Genomic DNA, 20,184 nt, shown 5'->3' on the forward strand with positions numbered 1-20,184 from the left:
GGTATTTAAAGTATACAGGTGAAATTCGGAAAATTAGAATATCGTGCAAAAGTGCATTAATTTCAGTAATGCAAATTAAAAGGTGAAACTGATATATGAGACAGACGCATTACATGCAAAGCGAGATAAGTCAAGCCTTAATTTGTTATAATTGTGATGATCATGCCGTACAGCTCATGAAAACCCCAAATCCACAATCTCAGAAAATTAGAATATTACATGGAACCAAGAAGACAAGGATTGAAGAATAGAACAATATCGGACCTCTGAAAAGTATACTGTGTACTGTGCTTGATTGGCCAGCAAACTCGCCTGACCTGACCCCATAGAGAATCTATGGGGCATTGCCAAGAGAAGGATGAGAGACATGAGACCAAACAATGCAGAATTGCTGAAGGCCGCTAGTGAAGCATCCTGGTCTTCCATAATACCTCATCAGTGCCACAGGCTGATAGCATCCATGCCACGCCGCATTGAGGCAGTAATTGCTGCAAAAGGGGCCCAAACCAAGTACTGAATACATATGCATGCTTATACTTTTCAGAGGTCCGATATTGTTCTATTCTTCAATCCTTGTCTTCTTGGTTCCATGTAATATTCTAATTTTCTGAGATTGTGGATTTGGGGTTTTCATGAGCTGTACGCCATGATCATCACAATTATAACAAATTAAGGCTTGACTTATCTCACTTTGCATGTAATGCGTCTGTCTCATATATCAGTTTCACCTTTTAATTTGCATTACTGAAATTAATGGACTTTTGCACGATATTCTAATTTTCCGAGTTTCACCTGTAAATGGTATATAAGAAATTACCCTGCTGTCCAGTATTGTCCTCTCTAACTGGCAGAGAACACACAGGATTCTTCATTTTGACACCATACCTCTAAGGTATTTGTTTTTGCACCTGGATTTGAGTTCTGTAAGGCCAAATTTATATGTGATGCTGGCCATGAGTAAAAACCTGTGGAATATTCCATGTTCACCCCACTATGTTTAAACCACTTACTCATGCGTACGCTGAAAGGTATTTGATATTGGCACACCTTTATTCAAAAGAAGAAATTTCACATCATCTCCCAACATATCTGTACAATGAGTAATGTTATTGTGATGTCAGATGTTGCAGGAAATCTCCTGAGCAATTTTTCTTCTGCTTAATGGATAATGATTTCTCACACTTCTGCTGTGCATTTGACAGTTTGAAGAGGGAAGGCTGCAAGAGCCAGCTGACAATGCCTTAAGCATGCATTTCTAACAAGAATTTTCTCTTTTTACTTACTTGCAGATGAGGTCTCTCTGGCTAATTAGTGGACAGGATACCAATATCATTTTTTTTAAAGAATACCTGGCCTTAATTGTGCCTTTCTGAGGCTCATAATGGTTTTCTGTCTGCACCATCCCTACGGTGACACTACTTATCAAAGAGCAGGAGATCTCTTAGCAGTGGGTGCACTAAAACATTATGTTTGTTCATGTGCAAATCAATTCTTGCAGCAAGCACTTTTATTGATTTTTCTGTTCCACTGGCCTAGTCAATACAGTTCCTGTTTTTGTTTTGTTTTGTTTAAATATAGCATGAATATAATGTTGAAATCTTGGTTTTTTGTTCTGCAAGGATTCCTTGAAAAATCACTTGCTGCCCTCTACTTATGCTCTCCAAATCAAGCCTTTATCTGATTCAAATCAATCTATATCTGAGTTCAGAAAAGAAGCAGCAAATCCATGTCTACTCATCTTTCAATATTCAGGAAAATGACATGACTACGGTTTGCACAGTAGAGATGTGCATGGAACCGTTCGGCAATCCATTCTAGGAGAACTGAACCAGTGGACTGGTGTTCTGTGGACTGGCGTTCAAGCCACTTTGGAGGGTGGGGGGGTCTTTAAGGGGCAGGGGAGGCGCTGCCTACCCGCCAGGCCCTGCCTCACCGCTCCCCCCGCCCACCCACACTCTCATAAAAAGCGGGCGTTCAGACTGCAGCCTCCCTCCCTGAGCCCTGGTCACCATGGAAAGGGCCAATGTGTGTGCGCATGGCATGCATATGCACGCACACGCCAACCACTTCTGTGGCAATGCTGACCAGGGCGCAGGGAGGAACACTGCAGTCCTGCACACCTGCTTTTTATGAGAGCGCTGTCGGGGGGGGGAAGCAGTGAGGTGGGGGCTAGCATGTAGGCAGCGCCTCCTCTGCCCCTTAAAGAAACCCCCCACCCTCCCGGGAGTGCATGGAACCAGTTCCGTGCACATCCCTAATGCACAGTGGCTTTAGCTAAAACTGAGTAACCTAAAAACAAGTTAAAAACCACAATAATTTTATAGAAATTCTCGTTTGTCTCAATGATGATATGAAGTAGCAGTTCCTACCTGGCTACTCATATTTTGGACCCTTCTGCCTGGGACTTCCTCCCAGAGAACGGACACAGTCCCTTCTGTTTCTCTCCCTTTAAACCCCAATTCAACACCTACTTGAAATGAAACTTTTGACTCAGCATCATAATCTAAAATGAAGCCCAAATATACATAGCTGCATTTTCTTTCTTTGTGAGTTCTGTGTAATTGAATTCCATGTCATTGTGAGTTCCGTGTAGCACCATCTTGCTAGCCAAAATTGCCAGCTGGAGTACTGGTGCAGTTGTACCTATGGAATGACTCAGCAAGGTAAGTCTTATGTTTGTATGTGCCCTTGCGATGTTAATGTGTGTTTATTAGATTCATATGCTTCTCTCTCCCAATGAATCAGGGGCTATATTTCCCCTATCCATTTGCTGATAGCCTCATGACTAGTCTATATGTTTAGCCAAGGCTCAGTATTAGTCAATTAAATAGTTTATGTGTGCATAATATTTTGAGCCCCCTTGAGGACAGAAGTGTTGGCATTTAGGCAAACTGGTAAATGTTAACACTTCTGTCTCCAAGTAGCTCAAAATATAATGCACATGTAAAATATCCCGTTGACTGATGCTGAGGCTAGGCTAAACACAAGGACCAGCCATGCGGCTATCAGTAAATCGATGTGAGCAGGGAAGGTCAGCAGACTCTAACGAGCCCTTGAAAAGGTATAATATTAAAATACATGCGGCAGTTCAATTTGCTATCATTTCCTTTCACCTTTCACCTAACACCTTCCTCTTCGGGAGACAAATATTCTGCTTGCCACTTTATTGATACTGTTACTAAGTTGCAGACTATAACATGTTGCGATGATTCCATAAGTAATTCAAAAAGAACAAGAAGCTTCGGTCTGAATCTTAAGCAATCAGGGGCAAGTCTCTTAAAAACTCTTAAAGTCTCTTAAAAAGCAATCAGGGGCAAGTCTCTTAAAAACTCTCTTGCCTCTTTTCCTCCAGCAGATGGTATCATAACACTGTTTGTACACCTTTTAGAAAGAGTATAACAAAAATGTGAGGACCCATGAACATTTTGGTCAAACCGTAACCAAGCATTTAAAAATCAGTTCTAAAGTCCTTAAGAAGAGAGGAAGATTTCTCAAGACCCAGACTGCCCAGAGGCCTACCCACAGACTTGTAGCCTTTCCTTTCACTTTTGCCAAGCAATCTGGCAGAGGGAGATGGGTGTCTTGGGGGCCAGATGTTCCCTCAAGGGACTTGAACGTCAGACCCCATTCACCCTCATGCTTAAACACATTTTGTAGTGTGCCACAATCATTGATTCCACTGACACAATCATTGATTTCACTGAGGCCTCTGACATGATCTTTTAATACTATGTGAGAAAGCAAAGGTTTTCAGTACTAGAAGAAGAGGATACAAATAGCATGGAACATGAAAAATTATACAAACCAACAAAAAGCCTAGACATCAAGTGCCTTAGGCAGTTTGGTCCCATAGGTGAAATATTACCACATTCCTACTGTTAACAACATGTTATTAATTTTATAACATCCCTCACACTGGGGCCTGGGAGACTGCTCCTTTCCCCTCCTGTCTAGAACTGTGCCTTGCTGAGCCAGACAAGATTTCTTTGCCCCATGCAAAAACATCCATTCCATAGGTCTACTCCTTCCTCTCTATACCTCTGAGCAGGATATGGTCCAAGAGTGTGCTGCTGCTGCTTGCCTAATACTTCACAGTCAGGTCCCCTTGACTCTTTGCCTTCCCCAAATATTAGGATGGATAAATCCGGAAAGAAAGAAAGTACTATTATCTTGGAGGGGGAACTGTATCCAAGAGGGCCAGAGGTAAAGCCTGGTAAAATATAAGGCTTGAGACTATAAAAAAGGGGGGCATTACCCAAAGGATATGTGTTGTTGTTGTTGTTGTTGTTGTTGTTGTTGTTAATAAAAATAATAAATTTTATTTCTTCAAGGTATACAGCTATTCCATTTGCCTGCAAGTCTTCTGTCACCAAATAATGTATCATACGAAATCAAATATTTATGAAGATGGGAAACACTGAACTGAGAGTTTCTAGCCTGAAGAACAATCAATGACTCCATAACAGAGAACTCAAAATCCATGCAAAGCGGATCATTCATGGAAGTAAGCCTAACATAGGCTACAGATCAAGTAAATCCATGACAGAGAACTGGAACTCATACAAAGCAAATCACTCAAGGAAGTGAGCCAACTTAGCCATAGGCTACAGCTTAAAAAAGTATGGATTATATGACCAAGAAGAAGCATATGGAAAGCATGTATCCATTGCACATTTACCCAAGACCACTTACACCCTTCCATAACAAAGCCCAGCCGGATCAGGCCCAAGGCCCATCTAGTCTGGCATCCTGTTTTGCACAGTGGCGTAGCAGATGCCTCTGGGAAGAGCTAAGGGCATGCTCTCTCTCCTGCTGTTGTTCCTCTGCAATTGGTATTTTGAGACATCCTGCCTCTTAGGCTGGAGGTGGCCTATAGCCCTCAGACTAGTAGCCAATGATAGAATTTTCCTCCATGAACTTATCTAAGTCCTTCTTAAAGTCATCCAGGCTGGTGGCTGTCACCACCATTTCTTGCCAATCAGTTTCATTGGATGACTCCTGGTTCTAGTGTTATGAGAGGGGGAGAAAACCTTCTCTCTCTACACTCTCTCCACACAATGCCTTATTTTACAGACTTCTATCATGTCACCCCTCAGTCATCTTTTTTCTAAACCAAAAAGCCTCAGATGTTGTAGCCTTACCTCGTAAGGAAGGTGCTCTAGGCCCCTGATCATCTTGGTTGATCCTCTTCTGCACCTTTTCCTATTCTATAATGTCCTTTTTGAGGTATAGTGACCAGAACTGTACACGGTACTCCAGATGTGGCCACACCATAGATTTCTATAAGGGCATTATAATATTAGCAGTTTTATTTTCAGTCCCCTCCCTAATGATTCCAAGCATGAAACTGACCTTTTTAACAGCTGCCACAGGTTATGTGAACACTTTCAACATGCTGTCCCCCATGACCTCAAGATCTCTCTCCTGATCAGTCACCGACAGCTCAGATCCCATCAGCGTATATGTAAAGTTGGGTTCTTTTGCCCCAATATACCGCCTAGAGATTCTATATCAGGCGGTATAGAAATTCAATACAATTAAAAAATGAATGAATAAAATAAAATGCATCACTTTACACTTGCTAACATTTATTTATTTTATTTACATACTGCCTGACTCCAAAAGTGCATCTGCCATTTGGCTGCCTACTTCCTCAGTTTGGAGAAATCCTTTTGGAGCTACTCACAATCTGTTTTGGATCTCACTACCCTAAATAGTTTGGTGTCATCTGCAAAGTTGGCCACCTTGCTGCTTACCCCAATTTTTGGATCGTTTATGAATTAATTAAAACATATTGGTCCCAGTACATAGGAACATAGGAAACTGCCACTGAGTCAGACCATTGGTCTATCTAGCTCAGTATTGTCTACACAGACTGGCCGTGGCTTCTCCAAGATTCTAGGCAGGAATCTCTGTCAGCCCTGTCTTGGAGAAAACAGAGAGGGAATTTGAAACCTTCTGCTCTTCTCAGAGTAGCTCCATCCCCTGAGGGGAATATCTTACAGTGCTCACATGTCATCTCCCATTCAAATGCAACCAGGGCGGACCCTGCTTACCTGTGGGATAAGTTGTGCTTGCTACCACAAGACCAGCTCTCCTCTCAGATCCCTGGGGAACTCCATTTAGAGAACTGTCCATTACATATCACTTATATATACCCTCTGTTTCTTGTCCTTCAACCAGTTACCAATCCACAAATGAACCTGTCCCCTTATCTCATGTCTGCTAAGTTTTCTCAAGAGTCTTTGATAAGGAACTTTGTAGATAGCTTTTTGAAAGTCCAAGTATACTGTGTCAACTGGATCACTGCTATACACATGCCTGTTGACACTCTCAAAAAACTCCAAAAATTTGGTGAGGCAAGATTTACCTTTGCAGAAGCCATGCTGCTTCTCCTCCAACCAGGTCTAGTCTTCTGTATATTTAACAGTTTGTCTTTGAGAATGCTTTCCATTAATTTGCCTGATATAGAAGTTAAGCTAACTGGCCTGTAATTTCCCTTTTTGAAAATCAAAACTTTGGCTACTTTCCAGTCCTCTGGTACAGAGCCTGATTATAGGAATAAGTTATATATTTCTACAAAGAGGTCAGAAATTTCACACTTGAGTTCTTTAAGGACTCTCAGGTCATCTCTTGTAATCTGATTATCATAAATAAATATGCAAACGCTCTTTCAATACTTTCTCCTTTCATACTTCCCACAGTACCACACAATTTCCTGCACACACAAACAAGCAGTCCCATAAGTCTGCTTATCAGGGGTAACTCCAACGGGTAGTAGGTGCTCCTCCCAAAAAAATTACTTCCCTTTCCCTATTTCACTCCCCCACCTGTAAAGACTGGAACTTTACAGCAAAGAGTCAGACAATACAGTCATTGTATATTATGGTCCTATAGCTTCAATTAATTATTTTTAAAGGTCTCAGTGGTTTAAAGAAGCCTCATTCACTCACTCTTCCACCACAGAACTAGCAGCAGAAGCCAGTACAACCTGGTAATTGGAGACTCCTCCAGCCTCTCAGGAGTCAGGCCAAACCCTTAGCTTCCTTCTTGGCCAGGAACTAGGCTGGGTGAGATGATGTCTGCAGGGGGAGTGAGTCATCTCTGGGGTAGGGCAGGGTCATCTCCCCTGCAGATTTCAGCTGATCTGGTACTGACTTCTCTCTCCACCACAATCTTTCCTGCCACATTGTCTTGAACAGGAAGAGAAAACTAGCCTGGAAAGCAGACTGGAAAGTTTGGTCTTAACCAAAAAAGACAGAATTTTCTAAGAGGAATCTGACCCAATTTCTGAATATGTTTGAAAATGTCGAGCATGCTTTATTAACATATTAAACCTACCAACATTAATTACCTTACCTCAATAAGTATTTAATGTATAGTAAAATCCTTGCTCCCCTAATAACATTCTTTGATACCCTTCAGTCTCCCAAACTAGTTATTCTAGAGTCGACCCTGCTGCTGACTCCTTTGAGAGATCCTAGAGTGTACTGCTTTCTCTCAGTAGTGGCAAAATTCTCATTATTACTTATATGTGTGGATTCAAGCACACACAAAAGAAGCAAGCAGTTGATTTGACTATGTTGGATGCTAGCATATGAGCAGGAAATTTATTGTGATGTGGTATATACACCATCACTTTACAAAAAAGCAAAAACACAGTTGCATTTTTAACCTATTTTTATTCTGCAAGCCTAATGTGATATATTTTGAAAATCCTTAGAGAGGAGACACAATGAAGTCACATATTCTGAGAATGCCATCGTGTATTATAAGACAACATTCTAAAACAGAAAGGGGGAACAGGGACAAAAATGAGCATCAAAGGTAAAAACTTACTGAACAGAGCTGAAGAGCAGATTGTTTACATAAGAAACAATGTATCTTTTTGTCACATTCGCATTAATGCCAATAGGCATTAATATGATCTGATTTGGTATTTTTCCTTCTCTTCTTTCAGAAGCAAAATGTGGAGGGAAGAAAAATACAAAAATACATCTAATTCCGAGAACATGCTGTGCACCAGACCTGAAACAGATGTAGTTTAAGTAAGAAGTAATAAAATATGATAGGGCATTTATTTGCAAGCACCAGCAGGTTCCTTGAAAAGTTACCCCCTCTGAGGATTAGCAAATTAATGGTAATGGTATTGGCTTTTCGCCAGATTTTTAACTCTTGAAAGGCATCAAATGTCTTTTATTATCCCTAAGCAAAGAGAAGATTCTGTTTTTCCTGATCTTCACAAATAGAATGGATTCTGGTTTTGGTTTGAACTTACTTTGAATTAACTGGCCAGGCAAAGCAAAGCCTTTGGTTTAACTTGTCAGTTTCTCTGTAAGTTGATGTTAGACTGAAATTTGATACACGTGTAGGTCAGAATTCTGTGTTTCCAGTTTCTGGAACTGTTTAAAAAACAAATAAAGACCTACACAGTAATGTGACTATTTCTTTGATTACTAAGTTATCAGACTAAAGGTAGTGGTGCATGTTCAGGACACAATTCTGCCTATCAAGTTTGCAAGGCTTCCAGCAGCTGTTTCTCACTGATGGATAGATTGTTGCATTTTTATGCCACCTTTCATTAAAATAATCTCAAGGCAGTTTACAAAACATGTAAAAACAACATTAAACCATAAAACCTACACAATAAGGATTAAAATGGAATAAAATCATAATCAAATTAATCAAATTAATAATAATAATAATAATAATAATAATAATAATAATAATAATAATGGGTGAGACCATAAAATTGAAAACGTTGTAGAAAATGAAGATGCAAAAATATTATGGGACTTCTGACTACAAACAGACAAACATCTGCCACACAATACATCAGATATAACTGTAGTCAAGAAGAAAGAAAAACAAGTTTAAATAATCGACATAGCAATAGCAGATGATAGCAGAATAGGAAAAAAAGAAATAGGAAAAAATAACAAAATACAAAGACCTACAAAGTGAAATTGAAAGGCTGTGGCAGAAGAAGACCAAAATAATCCCAGTAGTAATTCACACCCTAGGTGCAATTCCAAAACAACTTGAAGAGCACCTCAACACCATAGGGGCCACAGAAATCACCATCAGCCAATTACAAAAAGCAGCTTTACTGGGAACAGCCTATATTCTGTGACAATATCTATAATAATAACAGCAACAATATTGATAATAAAATTCAGCCATCCCAGGTCCTTGGGAAGGACTTGATATCTGGATAAAACAAACCAGTCAATAACATCTGTCTGACTGTGTAAACAACAACAACAATAATGAACCACATAATAGGAATTCAAATGTTTCTGCTCCATGGGTGATCATAGGAGCCTCATTCAACAACAAATATTTATATACCGCTTTTCAACAAAAGTATCCATTAAATGCAAATCAGACATTATCTCATTTATTTATTTTTACATTTGTATCCCGCTCTCCCTCCAAGGAGCCCAGAGTACATGGTTATATTTCTCCTCACAACCACCCTGTACAGTAGGTTAGGCTGAAAGAGTAGTGATTGGCCCAGAGTCACTCAGCAAGTATCATGGCTGAATGGGCCTTTGAACTCAGGTCTCCCTGGTCCCAGTACCAGCCATGCTCACTATGCCCTTTGCTTCAGTATACCTCTCAAACTTAGCCATTTTCTTCCCTTAGTCTGTTTGGAAGAGAAAGCTGGCTGAATTCCAGGCAAAAGGTCATTCTGGTGAGGCGTCAGGTCATTTGCACAGGACTGAGACAAGCCAGAGGAAATGCCCCTCTCTGATTACATTAGAGCACAAGCAGAGAGAGATGAAGAACAGACCCAATTAAAGCTGAAAGGAGACAAAAGGGAAAGGAATGCAAGCCTTCTTTCACTATTGATAAGCTCAAGGTTGCATGAACCTTCTTACCCCATTTCCTCCCTCCTGTTATCAAAGTTACACAAGTATATTCCGGAATGTGTGAAGTGCCCACTTTCAAACCTATTCAGGTGATTGTTTCTGCAATCACTCTTTTCATAAAACTTCCTTTGTCTATAGGAGTATACAGTGGAGCCACCCAACATAACCCTTAGTGGTCTCCTCTAGCTGTCAATTAAAACCCTAGGGTATGTTTTTCCCTATAAACACTTCCCTCAAACATGGGATCACACGTTTGCTTTTGCAACAGCCAAACCCACCAACAGACTCCACACCCCAGGCTGCCTGGGTGCAACCTAAGGAGCTCGCTTTATGCTTGAGCTCCCCAGAGTGAAGGATTTCCCCTGCTAGATCCAGGTAGCTACGACAAATGCTTTTCTCTTTCCCTTTTCTTTAACCCTCATGCCTCTGTCCCCCTTCCTACTACAGCAACTTGGTAATGTGCTTAACCAACCAGTTTTTCATTTCCTGTATCTCATTAATCCTCAATAAAAAAAAACACCTGCTTTCACACTCATGTCTCCATTTTTTAATTTGCCTTCCAGTACATCAACACTGTGGTCATAATCCCACAGGACTTTTGAGTATTTTCTTGCTGTTTACAGGTCTGTATCCATTTGATTCTAATTTCCCCCACTAAGCAAAGCATAGAAATGGACTGTGGCATAAAGATGTGTCCAGCAGACCCTGGTAACACTAGTCCAACACTCTAACCACTACACCATGCTGGATCTTTATAAAACTGGGCCAACCAAGTCTCGCAATCATGGAAGTGCCTGCCATCAAGTTTTCAGCTCTTCCCTCTTCCAACAAGACCCACTGCACGTGTAAGCAGTGGGGCCTGCTGCTAACTGACACAATGGAGGGCATGATTTCCTCTCACCCACTGTACACAGCTACAGCGGGGCAATTTTAAAATGTCTGAATGAGGCTAGAGAGACCATCAAAAGTCTGAACCAGATCTAAGATGCAGAAACACAGAGCTGGAGGCATTTGCACGTCTTGTTCCCTTGACTTTTGCATCACATTTGAAAAGGCTCAAACTCAGACCTGGACAAAGAATTGAACTGCAGAACCCATCCTGAGAAAATGTGGAATGCTATGAAGAGAATGCTTCTGAGCATGGACATAGTGCCGTTCCTTTGCTGAGCCACTGCAGTGAAGCCAGCCTCACACATTTAACATGGGGGAGGGGGTCAGATTTCCAGGGCAGATGGCATGGCTTGCAAGGAAATGCCTGAGATCTATCACCTCACATTTTAAGAAATCAGTGCCCTTCTAAAACAAAACAAAAAAGAAGATGGCAACAGGAAGGAGAAACTCTTTTTTAAAAAGCATACAAGGGCAGGAGAGGAGAAAAGAAAAGTTGTGTGAATGGAAAAGACTGTTTTCCTAGTCACTGCATTAAAACTAAGTGCTTATGGAAATGATGGTAAAACACATGGGGACACTAAATAAACCCCTTATCGGCAGCACAATATTGAAGGACGCAATTTTTTGTTCAATATGGATGAGGTAGTTAAAATGAAGAGTAATGTTTCATGTTCAGATATTCTTCCTCCTACGTGGCTGGATTCATAGAGTCACACTGATGAGCCTGAATGAGACAAGTTCTATGGATTCGAGCTGCCTTAGTCTGCTATGAGTTTGGCAGTTAGCTGGCTGGTCAATTCTTCTGCAAAATATTACTGCTGATGGCTCAGCTAAGATTTTGCAGAAGTCATGTTTCTCCCACCTCACGGCAGACACTCATGTGAAAGTGTAGAAATACCCCATCCCCCCTTTCCCCTGGAGATGTGCCTGTGTTAAGTCTGTGTAAAAAGGCACTAAGGCAGCTGCTAGGTGAGACAAAGCGGAAATAATTTTAAGAGCCTTGAAGATGCATGAGCCAAGCAGAGAGTGGAGGCATCTTCAGATGCATAGTTTGGGTTCTCTGATGTAACTGGTTGCTGACCTTTAGGAATCTTTTGCTATTTGCAGCTTTGTCCAACGGGGCATTGCTAGGTATTTAAAAGAACCGGGCCCCAGGCCCACAGGCCAACTTTTGAGAATTAAACTCAATCATATCAATCCCAAGAATGTGTGTGTGTGTGTGTGTGTGTGTGTGTGTGGTCTCTAATATTAAAATAGAACACCTATGAAGATGGAAGCAGCAGAGAGCTAGGTGAAGCTAAGAGCTCTCTCCCCTGCTCTGTGTGGATACCTCCACTGCTGCACTTCCTTTCTGGAAGAGGTCATGGAAGAGAGTGGTAGCTGATGAGATTTGCAGCTCTGAGCAATTCATTGGGGGTCCATGCCACATGGGCTACCCCCAATGTCACCGCTCTGTCCAATGTTCAACCTATATATTTGTGTAAGTAAACCAAATATTACAAAGGCACCATCAGTCTGCAGTGACTCTCTTTCCAAAGGGTAGCAAATTCCAAGGTGCACTGCAACCCCCTGGACCTTTTCACTGTTTGGGGTAAGAGGGGCAACCAAAGCAGCTTAACAAGTCCCATTGCAAAACCAGGCAAGTTGCTTAGGAAAAAAGCCATTTCATTCCACCTTTAGCCTACTTAGGCCCTATTGCAAAACCAGAAGAGGGCAACAATGACATTCCATTTTTAGCCTACCTGGGGTGTTCAGCAGTCTTGACTGTTTACAGGAGTAGGAGACAAACTGCTCACAATACTCAGCGCTGCTGGTGATGGCTGAGATCTGATCCATGGTGGCACTATAATTAAGCTGTAGCAAAGCGTGCTTCTCTGGTCTGTTGCTCACTACTCGAAATTCCTCCTGCAAGTCATGACTCACGGTAGTCCATACTTTGTCCTCTGGAAGAAATATAAAGACAACAAATCAGGAGGGGGCTATTTGTAGATACATTTAAAGAATCTTCAGAGCTTAATAGGAGGCACTATATAATTATCAAGACTGGCACTGTATAATTATCAAGAAAGTATTAGAGGTGTGCTATGCAAGGCTGGAAGGTTGCATAGGATATGTACGTTAGCTAACCATGTGTCTATTTTTAAAAAGTCCTTTGTCAAACAAAGATGACCAGTTTACATTTTGAAATAATCAGTGAACATATCTCCTTTGAATCTTAGCATTTATGATAGATGGGTTTTCGATGGATGAGTTTTTATAAATAGATATGATCTTTATTATATTCCCAGATGTATATGTATATATGTATACATATGTTACAGATGTATAACAATATACATATTCACCCATACCAAAATGCAGTGCAGTTCAACCAATAGGATGAATTCTTGTATTAGGAACAAATTATCCAATCTGTCCCTCTAGATTTTTATTACTTACATTCTGAAAGTCACACATAGCAAACCGAATGGTCTAAACCAGTGATTCTCAAACTTGGGTCCTCAGGTGTTATTGGACTTCAACTCCCATAATCCCCAACCAAAGGCCACTGAGGCTGGGGATTATGGGAGTTGAAGTCCAATAACACCTGAGGACCCAAGTTTGAGAATCCCTGGTCTAAACCCATGTTACATTCTAAGACAATATACTCTTGGGGACTTCACAGCTTTTATTATTTCAGGTGATGCCGTTCATGTGCAAGCTCAGTGCCTAGAGGCTGTAAGGACCTGGATGGGCCAAAACAAGCCCAGGCTTAATCCCTCCGTGTTGCTCTTGTTCATTATGTGATCTGGCCAATTGCTGGGTGTGAGTTTATCTCTTGATGTGGTTGTGCTTCCCTTGAGAGAGATGGTGAGTGATCTGGGGGTCCTTCTGGACTCGCGGCTCCTGCTTGAACAGCAGGTAGAGGCCGTGGCCAGGGGTGTCTTTGGCCAGCTTCAGCTGGTTCGCCAGTTATGGCTTTTTCTCATTTGGCAGGCCCTGGCAACAGTAACTCATGCCTTTGTTACCTCTCTCTTTGATTACTGTAATGATCTCTACCTAGGGTTGCCTTTGAAAATGATTCAGAAGCTTCAGCTACAGTAGTTCAGAATGCAGTGGCCTGCCTCCTCATGGGTGGCTGTAGATTTGATAGTGTTACACCTCTTTTATGGTCATTGCACTGGTTGCCTGTTCATTTCCGGGTCCAGTTCAAAGTGCTCGTTCTCACTTACAAAACCCTTATGGGCTTAGCACCTGTATATCTCCAGGATCACCTCTCTCAGCCGGTTGTATCCCATCCTGTGAAGTCTTCTCAGTTGGCCCTTCTTAGTATCCTGGGCCCTGGTGTAGTGTGTGGTGCCTGGGCCCATAGGAGGGCCTTCTCTGTGGCCACCCCTCTTTTTTGGAACTCCCTTCTCCCCCATTCAGCCTGCTCCTTGGTGGCTTTTAAGGCCCTTCTCAAGGCCTACCTTTGTTGCCAGGCTTTTGCCCTTTAATTTTTTTAAAAAAATTATTGCTATTATTGTTTTTATTGTTCACCGCCTAGAGTCTTTAGAGGAGGCGATAAATAAGAAATTTAAAATAAATAACTAAATAACTAAATAACTAACTAACTAACTAAATAAATAAATATTTTTAAAAAACACTCAGGGACCATCTAGTTACCACGTTTAGGTTGGAAGGAATTCTTCTGCTCTTGGCCAGACTTGGCTGAAGCTTTTGCCTCCTCTTATACAATGCCATATTTCTGAATTTGGATTACAAGCCTTCCTTGATCTGCTGCTATTGCCCCTGCCAGAGTACATTGGCTTCAAGGCCAAACAAAATGATGTGGGAGAGCCATGATTGGATCTCCAAGCTTTTCCCTTTTTACCTAAATGTAGCCATAGGAGCTCTGAATTGAGTCAGAGCAGTGACACCCCACCCACTGCCCATTCATCTAAATCATACACGCACCCAAGCAGCTATTTAACCCCAAGGCATAAAAATATATATGTACAATTTATTTATAACATACAAAAAGAAATGACATTTATTATTATACTATTCCAAATCAATCCTGCAACATATTTCTATGCTCCATAATTCAATGCTCTAAGCTCATTTATTTGTAGTGTCCTGTTCTTTAATTTCCTTTTCTTCTCTTTTTGAAATGTGAGTATTTTAATAAAGTATTGCAGGGTCAAAGTGGGATTAATTTTTATTAAAGTAATATAGGGTTTGAGGTCCTGGAGTTTATTCAGTCTGGTTCTGTACTTTGCTGCCTGCACGCTGCAAGAGGCTTTGTTATCTGTCAATATTTATTATATCATAAAGCACTTAACCAAGTTCAGTGTTTGATGTGGTAATAATGCTGCTTATTAGATCATTGTGGGAAATGATGATGGGTTTTTGCTTATTGGCCATGGGCAAAATGAGCCCAAAATAAGCTTGTCTGGATCTGAGTGATGTTTCATGCTTACCAATACTGTGACCTTTTTACAGTATGGTTGGCAGCTAGTTTTTAAGTTAGCCCAACAGTTTTAAGGTTAGTTTTAAGGTTAGCCCAACAGATGGGGAAATATACAGAGTTGTAATGGCAGAACCCACAAGTGGCAGAATTCTCCCTCCCATGCAAACCTTAAGGGTACAAGAGCCCTGAAAGATGCTAGGCCTTACCCATCTATGTGCCTTAGCTTACCATCCCAAAGTACCTTACTCATCAACTTGCATCCTATCAACTCTGAGCCTCCATAACAATTGACTTCAGCACGTCACTGCACTTCAGCCCCCCGTCTACTTGCCCCACTTCTTTTAGACATTTTAACTCTAATCTAGCCTTCCCTATTATGCCATGTTAATGCTTCAGGAAAGATTTGTGATTGTCCATGGAAGTCAGATATAGTCTCTCAAAAAGAGGACAGGAGGAACTAGAAGGGAAGAGTTGGGAATCAAAGCCACAAACCCAGTTCCTGCTTCCCTTCCCAGAACAATACTCATTGGGGAGTTACTTCCTTGTTTTCTACCTCTGCCTTTACCTGTGACTGAAAATTTGAAAATGTTCTAGTTGGAAATGCTTACTATGTTCTGCTTAAAAGGTTGAAAGGGGGAAAAAACGAACTTGACCTGTTTGCACCCCCAGACCCCAATGAAGACAAGACACGCTTGCTTGGAGTAAATTAGGGCCACTTTATTGATGTACAGTGAATAGGACTTGCAACAAGATACCTAACTCACCAGAGCGCGGGTACTCCTCCCGCGTGGAGGTCCTTCCTAGTGAGAGCCAACCCACACCAGGGTGAAGGGCCAGGTACTGATTCAGTCAGGCACCATGTCCTGACCGCCTCTCACCACAAGGCTTTACCCCCTGAGGGGAAAGTGGCCCGACCAACCCCCACCCAAGCCGCCAAAGCTTTGAGTTGGTGAATTGAGCCACCCCCACCCCCAAGTGGGGGCCATTCCTAGCCTTCCGGGCCACCAAAACCCTAAAGAGTTGTTCCTTGACCCCCCACCCCCACCCCAAATGGCCCTCCAGCTGAACATGATTATGAATTAAAGCCCCAATTAATATGCCACCCAATGAATTAATAGATTTCCAACGAATTAATAAATGTCCCCCCAATGAGCCAATATACACCCTTAATAATGGATGCCACAATGGCTTAGCCAACACATTAAATGACCAACACTGCTTGGGGTCTGGCTGCGGCCCAGCGCTCAGGACAGAGCACCCCTGCAGTTGCCGCCTGCCCAGGGATCCTTCCTCTATAGCCTGGAATGCTCCTTATTGTTCAAAGCTGCAGGCTGGGGCTAGGACTGGGCCCCATGTTGTTGTCACCTGCCCAGGGAGCCCCCTCTTAGGAGCCCCCTCTTGAATTCCCACCTTCAAGCCCCCTATTTATGAAAGGGGGCAATGCCACCCGCTCAAGATCACCCATGGCCTAGAAGGCCCCCAGCTGCACAGTCCCTTGCTGCTCACTCTGCGACTTGCCAGTCCCAGGAGCTGCGCATCACAATTGCTGATTTCTTCTAGCCCCTTGGAGCCATGCCGACTGCTACCCCCCGATTGCCCTTTCGGTGTTCTTGATTGGCCAGCCCACATGCCCCCGACAAAGAGCGATCTCCCAGCAACCCTTCCCAGTACTCGGCTGAAGAGAGACTGCCCAGAATGGGGCTGGCTTGGCCCAATAGGCCCGCCTCCTTCCCCCAATTGGCTGGTCCTGTCCACGTGGAAGTGGACCCGGAATGGCAGCCGCTGTGCCTGCTTCAGTGATGGCGGGACAACTCTGCCCCCGCCTTATTGCATGAGCATGGCAATGGGAAAGGGCATTTCCTGCATCTCATTCTTTGCCAGCACAGAAACAAAAAGCAGCATCACTTGGTGTTGCTTAGCCTCACACTGAAATCTTGTCAAGTCTTAATCTTCAATTCCAAGGCCCCATGCTAAGAGAAGAAGAAGAAGAAGACAGGACAGGACAGGACAGGACAGGACATCCCATGGAGCCCCCCCGCCCGCCCGCCCAATTAGGACATTCTTCAAAATGAGTGAATTGAACTAAGGATTCTATTGTCAAGAAAATGAAGTACGCCTGTACATGTTCAGAAAATTCAGATTTGGATTTTATCCAATCAAAATTGTCAATATTGGATTTGGATTCGATGAGCTCTGGCAATATCAGATATTGGATCAGATTCATAATCTTAATCTGAAATCTGATTTAAATTTGGATTTTCCCCATAGGAGCAATGGAGAAATAGGAAAAAAACCAGCAGTTGGTCCTAGAGCCCTGACATGTGCCACAAATGTGGGAAAGGGGATCAGGGCCCTCTGAAGCAGATTTTAAGAAAATAGGTCAATGCCATGATTTTTGGAGAGTTTTTAAAGTTTTTGTTTTAAAAAAGGTTAAAATGGTGAAATCTAGCTTGTTTTAAGCTAGAATTTTATTAAAACTTCTGCAACTGAAAATCTCCCTAGGACCATCATCCCACCAGCATGTGGAGGAATATGCCCTTTGCCTTCATGAAAAGGGGTAACAGCATGCCTCTTTCCCCCACCTTTCTATCTCCTGAATGGATGGACATACAGTTACGAAATCTGGCATGTATGAAGTCCATATTGGCAGGACTCTTAAAAAAACAACAACTATGGGTCAATTCCCTGATTTTGGGTGAAATTTTGAAATTTTCCTTTTAAAATGGCTAAACATTATGAATTCTGGTTTGTTTCAAGCCAGAACTTTACAAAAAATTCTGGATCTGAACCCCCTCCTTAGACCAGAATTCCACCCCCTTATGGAGGAAAATGGACATTCCTTTAATTTTATATTATTAATAATATTATTCTACCCCATTGCAGGAGCAGGGCAGACCTTTTGAAAGGGATTAAAGTGAGAAATTGTTTCTCACCACAAAACAGAGACATTCAAAGTACTTTCATTTTGACTGTGTGCTTCTGCAATGGGGTAGATAAAAATTAATATAAAAACAAGAGAACGTCCTTTTCCCTCCACATGGGGGTGGAATGAGGGTCCTAGGGAGGGCTTCAGATCCAGAATATTTTGTAAAGTTCTGGCTTGAAACAAGCCAGTTGTTTCCTTCCATCCCTATTTTTAGGGTTTCAAATCTGCCCCGCACCCCCCCGCCAAATCAGAGGAATTACCCATATCCTTGGGGGGGAAATAACACATAGTCCTGCCAATATGGACTTCATGTATGCCATATTTCATAACTGTATGCCCATCCATTTAGGATATATACAGCAGGAGGAAGGGGCATACTGTTACACCTTTTCATGAAGCCAAAGGGCAGATTCTTCCACATGATGGACCAAGGAGGGTCTTCAGTTTCAGAACTTTTTGTAAAGTTCTGGCTTGAAACAGAGCCATTTTAACACCATTTTTAACAAACGTTTCAAAAATTCTCCAAAAGCCAGGTGATTGACCAATTATCTCAAACCAACCTTCCTTCCTTCCTTCCTTATACCACCCTTCCAAAAGTGGCTCAGGGAAGTTTACATTAAAATAAAAACAACTGAAATCAATTAAGGAGGCCGTGATCCCCTTCCCAACATGTATGGCACATTTCAAGGCCAACTGGTGACTTCTAGTGATTTTTTTCTTTTCATTTCTCCATTCACCAAAATGGGGTAAAATCCTATTCTATTTTGCTAATTCTGAAATTCTGAAATATTTCCAAAATTAATTTTGATATTTTGGAATTAATTCCAAGATTACTGATCCAATTTTTTAAAAAAGAATTTTACTGATTTTTACAGATTTGGGGCAATTTTGGATAAAATCCAAATTTTTGAATCCAAATTTGCACAGGCCTAAAACTAAGCATTTTAAAAATATTAAAAAGACCTGACCAGTGATTTGTCCTGCACCACTATGTCAAAATGGTAAAAGAGCTCAGTTTGTAAGTAATTCAGATTATTTTAGAAGTGTGACTTCGATGCAGCTTTCACAAGCTCTTCTGAAAATGCATTCAACACATTGCTTCCTTGATGTACTTCCAATAGTTAATAATGAATGAAAGGCAAAAGTCTGTGTAAACCTGTATTGCTGTGGCTGCTTGCACTGTGCCGAGTCTCTTGTGAAGCCATATGGCATTTTGCATGAGTACTAAATTCACTTAGCAAAGCAGATGTGCTGTACAGTAGTTGAGGGTATTAAAAACACAGGAGCCCATGCAAATATACTTTGGCCTATTCTCTGCTAATTTACATCTCAATTAATGGGAATCATATAGCTATATCTGGTATGATAAATTATTGAAACATTATCTTGACATTTTAAAAAAAGATTCTGTTAACTACTGTGCATAAGGAGAAGGTTATGGTCTAAGGTGAGTGACAGACAAGGATCATTGCTGGCTGTCCTTGAAACTACATAAATGGAAAGCAATGGGAACCTTGCACCATGCTTGAACATATAATGGCTGAAGAAGGTTCCAGTGCTGTCATTTTAACAGCACAAGCAAATACATAATATTAAAGGGTGAGGGTGATTGTGTGTGTGTGTGCGTGTGTGTGTGTGTGTATGTAAAGAGTAAGGATGACATAGACAGGGTTACTGACTGAAGAATAGCACAGATCAGCACAAAGAAGCAAGAGAACTCTTCTCCTGGAAAGATACATGTCCTAAGAGACTCCTGAGTTAGCTGCCAAAGTCTGACCTCATGGGACCAATCCGACCCAGATGAAACCTTGGGGACTCTCCAGCATGTGGAGTAAGTGGGTCTTTTTGCCACAACCTCCAGAAGTGTGGTGATCTGGAGAAGATTATGCCAGGAAGATGTTCCTTTGAAGTTTGGCTATAAAGGAGGCCCTTTGGGAGAGTAAAGTGGAGAAGCCTCCATCTGAAACCAGGACATGCATGTACCATGCTTCTCTGTCCTAACCAAGCCCAAGTACCAACTAATTATAGGAGTCTGGCCAACTCCAAAATTGGTTAACGTA

General features: G+C 41.8%; 1 protein-coding gene across 3 annotated transcripts in view; it reads right to left on the bottom strand.

The window, feature by feature from the left end:
- CNTNAP2 (contactin associated protein 2) overlaps positions 1-20,184 on the bottom strand; it is a 1,803,519-nt gene that overhangs the window by 511,246 nt on the left and 1,272,089 nt on the right. For all 3 annotated transcript variants that reach the window (XM_053266196.1, XM_053266197.1, XM_053266198.1), the window contains one exon: positions 12,509-12,709. In XM_053266196.1, coding sequence (XP_053122171.1) covers positions 12,509-12,709 — 201 coding nt within the window. The remainder of the gene's footprint in view (positions 1-12,508; positions 12,710-20,184) is intronic.

Source organism: Hemicordylus capensis, chromosome 6, assembly GCF_027244095.1.
Source record: "Hemicordylus capensis ecotype Gifberg chromosome 6, rHemCap1.1.pri, whole genome shotgun sequence".
Taxonomy (NCBI): Eukaryota; Metazoa; Chordata; class Lepidosauria; order Squamata; family Cordylidae; genus Hemicordylus; species Hemicordylus capensis.